Here is an 11,352-nt window from a genome sequence, read left to right as displayed (position 1 = left end):
CAGGTGTTCTGGTTCAATGAGCTTCATGTGAAATTCAAAATAAACTTAGAAAAAAGTAGACCCAGTGTTTCGTGCACTGGCCAGTCAATAGCAAAGCCCTTTCAGGATGAATCTGTAATTATTCCTAGCCCTCCAGTATTTGGAACAAAGGGCTAGCACCAAGAATGTGGGTTAACTTTGCTTCCTTTCATAGCACAGGTGTGCCTATTAACCTCTTTGGGCTTATGGGGATCACTGTGACACATTAATTTTTTTCTCAACAAATACTGCATGCTGATTCACTTGAATATTGGCATAACAGTTACGTAACAAACCAACCCAATACTCAGCTGCTTAAAGGAGCAGTCACTTGTTATTAAAGTGCTTGAGTCAGGAGGCTGAGAGTCAGCTGATCTGGGCTGGGCTTGGCTGATCTGGCCTGGTCTTGCTCCTGCTTCAGAGGGTTGGCCAGTCATCAGCTGACCTCGGCTGGCCTTTTCTGGTGTAGGTGGGGTGACTTAACTCTGCTTCATGCGACATCCACCTTTGTCCTGGGGCTGAGTCACTCTACGTACACATCCTTCTCATGGCGATGTGGCAGCACAAGAAGTGAGCTTCAATGAACAAGCCCATTAATAGCCTCTGCTCTCATCATTGTGTCTGCTAATAGCCCATTGACCAAAGCAGGTGACATTATTGAGCTCAGCGGCAGGAAGCTGGACAGAGCAGGGCACCTCGGCCATGGTGGAAGGACATTGCCAAGTAACTTGATGTGTTACAGGGTGTGGATCCGGGGAGGAATTGGGACCAGATGATCCAGTCTGCCTACGTGCTTACGGTGCACCTGGCACTCTTCTAGGCACTGGTGAGACAGGAAAACAAACAAAACAAAAAACTGCCCATGTGGGTCACTCTAGTGCTAGGAGACAGAAAATAAAATAAATAAGTACATTATATAGCCTGTTAGAAAGTGATGACTGCTATGGAGAAAAATATGTCTGGGAAGTAGAATAGGGAGTTCTGGGAATGCAATTCTAATGGGATAGATAGGAAAGGCTCTTTTGAGAAACGACTTTCAAGGAACGACTTAAAGAAGGTCTGTGAACGAGCCCTGCAAGTGTGCGGGGAAGAGTGTTGCTAGTAGAAGGAATAGTAAGTATAGGGGCCTGGAGGTGGTAGCAGAGCTGGCACATTTCCAGGACAGGAACGACCTCAGAGAGGCTGGACCTGAGTTAGAGCAGCACAGCACTGAGAGGGGCAGGTCCAAATGGTGCAGGGCCTCCAGGTCATTGTACTTTTACTCAAGTGAGGAGTTGTGTGGTTTGACTTACATTTTAACAGGATCACTCTGGCTTGTGTCGAGAGTAGACCATAGGAACACAGTGGTGGAAGCAGGGAGACCAATTGGGCGTCTGTTGCAGGAACCCATTGAGAGATGATAATGCTGGGACCAGGGTGATGGCAGGAGAAATGGTGAGAAATGGTTCGATTTTTGTGTGTATTTTAATGGTGGAACCAACAGAAATTGTTGATAGAATGGACGTGGAGTATTACTTTGCTAGAGCTGCTTATAACAAAGTACCACACGTTGGTGGTTTAAATAGAAATTTATTTTCTCATAGTTCTGTGGGCTACACATCCAAGAGCAAAGTGTCAGTAGATTTGGTTCCTTCTAAGGCTGTGAGGGAAGGGTCTGCTCCAGGTCTCCTTCCTTGGCTTGTAGTGTCCTTCTTTTTACTGCTTCTTCACATGGTCTTCCCTCTGTGCGTGTCTGTGTTCGAATTTCCTCTCATAATACACACACCAGTCATATTAGATTCGGGCCCACTAATGACCTCATTTTAACTTAATCTAAATACAGTCACATTCTGAGGTCCTGGGCACTAGGACTGTAACGTATGATTTTTTAACGGGACACAGTTCAGGCCATAACATGGAATATGGGAGAAGGAGGAGAATCAAAGATGACAGCAGGGTTTTTTACCTGGTGGAGTTGTCACTAACTGAGATGGGGAGGACTTGGGAGAAGATCCTTTTGAGCACGCCAGGTTTGAGATGCTTATGAGATGCCCAAGCGGAGATGTTGAGCAGGGAGCTGGACACTCATTTCTGGGGTTTGGGAGAGAGGTTGGAGCTGCAGACACAAATTTGGGAGTTTTGGGTATAGAGATGCTATTAAAATCCACGAGGCTGGACAAGACAGGAGAGTGAGTGGAGGTGGAGAAGGGGACCAGGCCTGAACCCACTCCTACATAAGAGGACGGAAAGAAGGAAAAGAACCAACGCAAGAGGCTGAGAAGGTGGTGGGAGGGAACCCAGGGGAGTGTGGTGTCCTGGAAGACACTGTTTTAAGCAGGAGAGGTCAGGAAAGGTGAGGACTAGGAGTTGACCACTGGATTTATTTCGTGGGCGTCACTGATGACCTCAGTATGAGTAGTTCAATGGGCAGTTAGAGGCAAAAGCCTGACCTGTGAATGTTCAAGAGAGAATCAGAGGAGAGCAATTGGAGAAAGGGAGTATTAACAACATTTTTTGAATAATTTTGCTGAAGGGGGACGCAGAGACATAGGAAATGTAGAAATATCTGCATTTTAATCTGTAATTAGTGAATATTAGATATATGTATGTTGTGGCTATATACAGAAATATACTAGTATGTGCTCTACATATACATATATATTCAGGTCTGCACATATAAAAATAAATATAATGATCAGACTAACTAAACACTGCTACTAATTTTCTTCCCTGGGAGTAGTGGAAATGATTTTATTGGTAAAACCAGCTTTTTCTTCTTAATCCGTGGCATGTTAATTAATCGAAGCTTTGATCTTCTTTATTTCTAGGTTTAAGAAATTTGATGACAAGTACCTGCGGAGGCTTTTGATTCGGGAGAACCAACCCAAGTCAAGCATTGTGTCTTTATATAAAAAGCTTGAAATAAAACATGCCATTGAGATGGCAGAGACGGGAATGATAAGTACTGTCCCTTCTTTTGCATCTTTGAAGTAAGTCCCGTTTTGCAAATGCAAGTTAGTATTACTAAGTATGTCTTTATAGTTTTGTGAAACCAGTAATAATAACAAATTTGACTTATTTCCTAACATGATTCCTTAAGACCTCACAGCAGAACAAGATCCTGGTTAAAACGTGAAAGCCTGGAAATGTGTCCATTATGTTATGTCCTGTCACGTCACATCACACCACGTTGTGTTATTGCAGAGTGGACTAGTCAGAAAGTACTTTGTCTTATTTAGGATGATTATGCCTTTATGATATTTGCTTTGGGCAATTCAATGTGTTCTGAAAGTAAAGCCTCTTTAGCACGCATTTTGAAATGGAATATTTTAAGGTGTGTTATAATTTGCAATTATAAATATGCATGTAACTACAAAGCTATTTCCTCATGGATTATTTGCAGGGTCATAGTTTAAGTCTTGGAAAGAACATCAGTGATCATCTCGTGCAGTGGTTCTCAACCCACGCTGTACATTAGAAATACTGTAGGAGCATTTAAATAACATGTATGCCTGGGCACCCCCCCCCCAGACCAATAAAATCAGGATCTCTGGTGTTGAGGCCCAGGTATAGGTTTATTTATAAGTATATAATAAACTTACGGAAGTTTCTAATATGCATCCAGGATTGAGATGCATTGACCTAGTCTGTCTCCCTAATTTTAAAAATGAGGAAATGAAGACCCAGAATGTAAAGTGACTTAAAGTCTTACAGCAGACTTTTACAGCAAATCCATAGCAGAACAGTAAATACTGTTAGCAAATTAGCAAACAAGTTTATCATGTAAGCGTCATTCCTCCTCTATACAAAAATGACAGATTACAGGTTCCGCTGATTTCTTCTTTCACTGATGAGCCTGAAGCTCATTTAAGCTAAATGTCACCTAAATCAAATGCTATCTATGGGAGGGTTGAAACGAGAGAGGAAGCTACAAATCACACCCAACCATATAAACTGTGATTTTTACTAGGACTATAGTCCCCTGTAAAAATTGTGGTAGTTTACACAATCCAGAATAAAAAGAAGGTAGTGGTCAGGATGGCTCAGAAATAAAGGCATTATACTGAATTGGAAATAGTGGTGCTTGAGCAGAATGACTGATTTATAGTCCCAGCTCTGCAAATAACTCACTGTGTGACCTTAAGCTGGTCCATCTGTTTCCCTGATGTTGAGTTTCTTCAAGTAGAAAATGGGGCTAGACTTGATCCTAAAGTTTACTCTAGCTTTACAATTTATCATCTTTCTTATGCACTGTTCCTTTTGTGCTTGCAGCAAGGAATAATTCAACTGTCCAGCTTCTCAAAAAGGAGCCATTGCCTTTGTGGTCGTAGAAGACGGAAGTTTCACTTTTACCTCTGTTCACAGTTCATTTTGAAGCCAGTGGTAGAAGCCAGTAAAGGCAAACGTTTAGGGTTAGGGAAAGTAGGTAACAAAATTAATGGATAGCTACATAGTTGGGTAAATGATTGCCATATTGGCCATTCCACCTCTCCTGAAATGTTTTCTTTAGAGGAAGGTAGAAGCAAAAAAGGGAGGCAATAGGAAATCATATTTCTGGCAATAATGAACTGAGGGCCAGACCAACTACCTTCTGAGAAAACTAGAGAAAAAAGGACAAAATATGTTTTGCCCAAAATATATTTTAAATATCTGCTTGAAAGCTGGAGAGTACCCTTACAGTGAGGAATTTCTTGGCCAAGAGTCAAAAAAGAGGGAAGTTCAAGAGGATAGAACTGGTATTTGTTGGCGTTTTCTCTCTGGAATACAGAGAATGTATCTGAGACTCTAAAAAGCTAAAACAGAGGTTCTGACACACTAATTGGTCTTAGAGAATAAAATGGGAATTCAGAACCTACAAAGAAGGAGGAGCATTTGTATGTACTCAGCTATAGGTTTTTCCTTCAAAACCCTACACCTTAACTCTCAAAGGAAAGAAGTCCAGCCTAGAATTATCTCAATTCATGATTGTTTAAATCATCAGAGACTGAGATTGCCTCTATCTCAGCTGCTCAAGAGAAGTAAATTTAAATCTTCTCTGAAGGAAATAATATTGTAAAGAGCGTTAAACTATCTCCATGATTTTTTTTATATATAATGTCTAGCATTCAATCCAAAATAACCAAGCATATGAGTAGACAAGGAAATGTGACTGGAAACATTGAGAAAAAGATCAACAAAACATAGAGCAGTAACAGGCACAAAGGGGATTCAGATAATTGATTTATCAGACAGTGACTTTAAAATAGAAATAATAACACGTTTAAGGAAAGAAAATGGCATTGACACTTTTGGCATCCTCATGGAGATTATATAAACAAAAAATATCTAAGTGGAATATTTGAGCTAAAAATAAAGTAACTAAATTTAGGATCTCAATTGATAGGTATAAAAACAGATTAGACATAGCTGAAGAGAGAAGTGATTAATTGGAAGATAGGACAGAAGGAAATAACCAGAATGAAGAACAGAGTGAAAAAACGATGAAAATGAAAGTGAGAAGTATATGGGATAGTTTCATATATATAGAGAGAAAAGTTCCAGAAGGAGATGAGAGAGAAATTGGTAGAAGCAATATTTTAAGAGATAAAGACTGAGAATTTCCCCAAATAGATAAAGGATATGAACTGTGACAACCCCAAGCAGATTAGATGAGGAGAGAACCAAATGAGATACATGCTAGTAACACCACTAAAAGTCAAAAATACAAAGAGAAAATCGTAAACATACTCAGAGGGAAAAAGAGACTTATTTTCTTCAAAAGAGAAAAGAAACCTGGCAACTGATTTTTCAGCAAAACCAGTGGACACCATTGGTAGCTTCAGAAATTCTGAAAAAATGTAACTGAACCTAGAGCTCCATATCCTGCTAAAATATCCTTCAGAAAAAGTAGAATTAAGACTTAGGAACTTCTTGTGCTTAGGAACACTAGACAGCACTTCAGAGCTATACTTGGGGACCATTTAGAACAGCAAGATCACCAATAATAAGCACAAAAATGTGAAAAACATGGCACTAAATAGGCTGTGAAAAGGACATTGTTTTTACAGTTTGAGAGCTGAGACAAGGAGGCAGATGAGTTTGGCCTCATTGGGGAACGTGCATGCCCAACAACTCAAGTTTCTCTCCACTTTGCACATGTCTGTGAATGACTGGGACAGTGCGATGAGTACTGATAATGTGTTCATAAATTTTAGCAAGTAGTTGAGCTTGCAAATACGGAATCCCTGAATAATGAGGATCAAGTGTATGTACATACATATTATAAATGGTGTCTTTGTAAATGTTTCTAATGAGGTATTTAAAAGAATAGGCCATAATAGCAAAATGCAGCTAAAGTTTTTGTTGGAAAAAGCATCCTATATTAATTTATGGAGTATTAGAAATAATAAAGTGATAGCATTGCAAGCTACTCTGGTCTTTCGTCCTTAAATAATTGCATGAATAGACCCTGAAAAAACTTATGCATGATTAAACTTGTATGAATGATTTTGACACTGAAATCAATGTTTTAGATTTTTGAATTATTTAAAAATATTGAATAATTCCTAAATGTTATTCTTTAAGATTCTTCTTTTTTTTCTAAATTAATTAGTTAATATTTTATTTTTGGCTGCGTTGGGTCTTCATTGCTGCATGTGGGCTTTCTCTAGTTGCAGTGAGCGGGGGCTACTCTTCCTTGTGGTGCATGGGCTTCTCATTGCGGTGGCTTCTCTTGTTGCAGAGCACGGGCTCTAGGCGCGTGGGCTCAGTAGTTGTGGCTTGTGAGCTCTAGAACTCAGGCTCAGTAGTTGTGGCGCATGGGCTTAGTTTCTCCGCGGCACATGGGATCTTCCTGGACCAGGGCTCGAACCCGTGTCCCCTGCATTGGCAGGCAGATTCTTAACCACTGCGCCACCAGGGAAGTCCCAAGATTCTTCTCCTTAAATGATGATGTTATATCTCTGAGAAAGAAAATTGATGAATTTGATACATGTTGAATAGTAAAATATTTTTTTCTAAACTTTCACAGTGACTGTCGTGAAGAAAAAATAAGGAAGCTCACACCTGGTGAAATGGATGAAATTCGAGAAATATTATCAAGAAATCTCTATCAGATCCGTCAGCGAGTAAGAATAATTTATTTAGCAAAATATGTATCTGCCTTTGGCTAAAAACATGCCTTCAGATTAGATGCTATCCAATTACAGTGGCCGTTGTCCCACCATCATGCACCCTCAGCAGGTCCCACACCAGACACTTCCTTCCCTCAGACCCACCCCAGGGTCTGTCCTCTTAGGGTACTGCTCTCCTCCCAGACATCTTGGTCAAGGCTCTAGGCTGGAGGCCCAGGGAGCTGGGAGTTCTGCTACCAAAGGCTTGGAGATTAAAAAAAAAAAAAAAAGTGTGTTATCTAACGGTGAAGAAAGCAATTGATTGCTCTTTTAAAACTTTTTTAATGAAATAGCTTTTTTAATGAAATAGCTTTATTGCTTAGAAGCCTTTTAAAAATGTATTTAACCTTCTTTGTTGTTCATAAAGTGCGATCGTTTCTTCCTTTCCTGTATCTTCTGAGTCACTCTCTTCAAACCATTTCCATTTTTAACACCTCGTTCTCATAGTTCGCTAATAATACAGTTAACACTTAGTGCATACAGTTTGCCAAGCCCCATTTCTCTGCGTCGCGTGTATTACCTCTTTTAATCCTCTAACAAGTGGTGTTATTGTTGTCTCCATCTTACAGATGAAGAAACTGAGGCACAGTGAGGCGAAGTGGCACAGGGACACAGCAGTTGTCAGGGGTCCCAGTCACTCACATCAGGGTCATTTCTGTGGCTTCTTAGCTGGCCTCCCCGCAGACCATCCCCTTCCATCCGACATTACGGCTGCTCCATTCTTTTCCTCAAGCCCCTTTTAACGCAGCGTCCTCCTATTGAAAATGAGACACAGCAGTCGTGGCTTTCAGGCTAAACTAACTGTTCTTTCAGCCTTCGGGATCTATTTTCAAGTTCCCCCTTCTACCTCTCCCTCACCCACCCAGACACCCACGGAGGACAGGTCTGAATTCATTCCTTGGATTGTGTTGCTCTCCCCTGCATCTCCACTTGGAATGTCCCACTCCTTTCTGTCAGTCCATCCATATTCTCCGATTTTTAAGGTTTCCCCAACCCCCTCTATGTTGTTCCCAGACCTGTCTTTGAATGGGATAGCACTTAGAGCTCCTACATACCATGTAGTTTTAGTACTTCCTTTCATGATTTAGTATTATTTTGTTAGCTTTCAATGCCCAACTAGATAGCCAGTTCCTCAAGGCAGGAATTGAGTGCTGTTCTGCGTTACTTCTGTTTATCTCTGCTAGGTCTGATATAGTTCTGGGGATAAGGATATTCCCAAGAAGTACACGTTATTTCTATCAGAAAATGAATTTAATTACTAAATACAATTTATTTTAGGAAGTGGATTTCTCTAGAGCTCATAAAACTAAAAATATTATGCCCTGGACAGCCCTCGTTTATAAATTGTATGGCTTCAAATACCAGGACATGATCATTACTGATGGAGCCAGCAGCTTTTCTCAATTTGAAAAGAAGAAATGTTCTTGACTTAATAGAGGGTCATGGCGCCACCAAGTGGCCCAAAGTGGTTGGTTTTTATACTAGCAATTACTATTCAATAGGGCAGGTATAAGTTGACTTGTGTTTTTCCCCAGCCACTACTGATGGGTAAATACAGACAGGGTACTTCAAGGTAGTCGAAGGTGCTTGATGAATTCGATCATTTTCTCATTTATAAAGATCACACTTTTCAATGAAAAAAAAAGTATTCACCGACTTTTATTAGAACATGAATTCTTTTTTCTTAAGTAAAGGATTTTATTGGTTGAATCAAATACATAGTTATTGAATACATGTGTGGATATATGTATTGAATATATCTATGAATAGAACAAAGCGCTATATTCCCTGCAGAAGATACAAATGAATACAATACATCTCCTGCTCTGACACATTTAGACAAGACCACCACCATCACCATCTTCATCATAGCTAGTAACAGTAGGTAATATCAATTGAGCACTTCTGTGCCTAGCCCAGTTCTAAGGGTTTCTGTGACACCCATATATCATATATCTCTACAAATAACTTGAAATTACTACCACTGTTACCCTGAAATCGAGATTTGGTAGCACATGAATTCGTTCAAAATTTGAAAGAATGTTAACTTCTATACTTCTTGTTTTTCCCCTCTGCACATTCATTGTTAAGTACCTATCAGAGGTGCAAAGCCAAAGAAATGTAGTAAAGTTTTGGAATTTCCGGGCAGTGATCATCGTTTTTGTAAAATGTTGCTTGTGTTTTCATTTCAGACTTTGTCCTACAACCGACACAATCTGACGGCCGACACGAGTGAGAGGCAAGCCAAGGAGATCCTGATCCGTCGAAGGCACAGCCTTCGGGAAAGCATTCGGAAGGACAGCAGCTTGAATCGGGAACACAGGGTAAGGGGGCTTCGTGGCTCTGGGACGCAGAAGGCTTCCAACAGCAAAGCCCAGGATGGCCTTGGGGGGCTGATTCACAGGCATACTGGGATGGAGTTCATCATCACGTCTTTCCAGACGTTGCTCGGACACCTATCACGTTCCAGACACTGTCTAGGCACTTGGAATACGTTGGTGAACAAAATGACAAAGCTCTTTTCCCTTGTGGGGGAGAAGGCCAGAAGGAATGGACAGAATAAGAAAATTATCTGTTATGTTAGACGCAGTAAGTGCTGTGGAAAAAATAAACCTAAATGGGCTGAGGAAGGAGATTGGGAGGACGGGGAAGGGTCCTACAGGGTACAGTTTTAAACTGAATGGAAGGGCCAGGCTTCATTTGGAGAGTCTTGTTTGACCTTTCCAGGGAGAGGGTGCAGCCTGAAGGGGGGCTGCTGTGTGTGCATGTGTGGAAACTTCTAGGAGGCCGTGTGTGTGTGTGTGTGTGTGTGTGTGTGTGTGTGTGTGTGTGTGTGTGTGTGTGTACGTCAGGGGAGTTTAAGATGCTACGTGCTCAGCATTCTACTTGGTCCAGGGCATTGCCATAGATAAGGAAGCCACTTTAAAAGGATATTCTGATTGATTGATTGAACATAGCAGGCAGTGCATCTCATTCTCAATAATGTTCTATACTGAGTTGTCAGAGACCAAAACGGTTATGTGTGAACAATATTATTATTATTATTATTTTTAAAAAATTATTTATTTATTTATTTATGGCTGTGCTGGGTCTTCGTTTCTGTGCGAGGGCTTTCTCTAGTTGCTGCAAGTGGGGGCCACTCTTCATCGCGGTGCGCAGGTCTCTCACTGTCGCGGCCTCTCTTGTTGCGGAGCACAGGCTCCAGACGCGCAGGCTCAGCAATTGTGGCTCACGGGCCCAGTCGCTCCGCGGCATGTGGGATCTTCCCAGACCAGGGCTCGAACCTGTGTCCCTTGCATTGGCAGGCAGATTCTCAACCACTGCGCCACCAGGGAAGCCCAATATTACTTTTTTTTACATGTGAAATGTGGCAGCATCGATTAAAAGTTAAAGAAACTAGAGACTGTGGCTTTGGAAATGCCAGCAAGTTAGCTATAGTAATACTTTGTTCTGTCATTTTCAAGATTTGTTAAAGTAAATACAACTTAAACATGCTACATTTTTCATATATCTTCCTCCCTATCCATGTAGGTTCTAAGTCTTTTTTAGTAATGCTTTTATAAGTGGGTATTTCTGTAGCTTTTCTTTAAGAAAAGCCGGTGGTTTTCATACCTTATTCCTAAGGGTCCCACTTTATTTCTGTTTTCCTTAGTAGTATTGATTTCCATGATATTTTAGGAGAGGTTTTACCTATTTTAAATAAAATGACTATTACTTGGAAATTTACTCCCCATCCCTACAGCTCCTCACCCAGTAGTTTTGGAATCCAGAGCTAAAATTTTAATTTTTAACACCAACGTTAGGTTTGACATAGAATTCTAAGCCTGTAACATACAATAAATGACATGTGTGTCATCTAAATAAGGTTTTCTATTTTTTTTTTACAGGCTTCCACCTCAACCTCCCGATATTTATCCTTACCAAAAAATACAAAGCTTCCAGAAAAGCTACAAAAGAAAAAGAATATTTCTAATGCAGGTATTGAATACAGTTGGAGCAAAAAGACTTTAAACTTATTTATTAGTATTTATAAAATAGAAAAATTTTCCTTCTTCTTTTTTAAGGACAATGAGTTCAGTCGTTTGCAAATCTATAATAATAATTTGGTGACCTTTTATTAGTGTTGCATCCTTTTGAAATGGAGTTCTGTGCACGTTATACGTAATTCAATCAGTTATTTGATTCTATTCGATACAGCAAAAGC

At 40.4% G+C, this 11,352-nt stretch overlaps 1 protein-coding gene across 2 annotated transcripts in view; it reads left to right on the top strand.

Annotated features, from left to right (window-relative positions):
• The window catches only part of SLC9A2 (solute carrier family 9 member A2), an 85,281-nt gene that overhangs the window by 72,291 nt on the left and 1,638 nt on the right, over positions 1 to 11,352 (top strand). Inside the window, exons 8-11 of one of the 2 annotated variants that reach the window (XR_014253829.1) lie at positions 2,826 to 2,987; positions 7,007 to 7,103; positions 9,341 to 10,168; positions 10,481 to 10,732. Coding sequence is in view for 1 of the 2 variants with exons in the window: in XM_082426355.1 (XP_082282481.1) it covers positions 2,826 to 2,987; positions 7,007 to 7,103; positions 9,341 to 9,472; positions 11,036 to 11,126 (482 nt within the window). In the remaining variant the exon portion in view is untranslated. Of the gene's footprint in view, positions 1 to 2,825; positions 2,988 to 7,006; positions 7,104 to 9,340; positions 10,169 to 10,480; positions 10,733 to 11,035; positions 11,127 to 11,352 lie in introns of those variants that run through there. The other variant, XM_082426355.1, reaches the window with a different exon arrangement.

Source organism: Balaenoptera physalus (assembly GCF_965194825.1).
Source record: "Balaenoptera physalus genome assembly, chromosome: 15".
NCBI lineage: Eukaryota > Metazoa > Chordata > Mammalia > Artiodactyla > Balaenopteridae > Balaenoptera > Balaenoptera physalus.
This window is presented reverse-complemented; position numbering and strand designations above follow the sequence as displayed.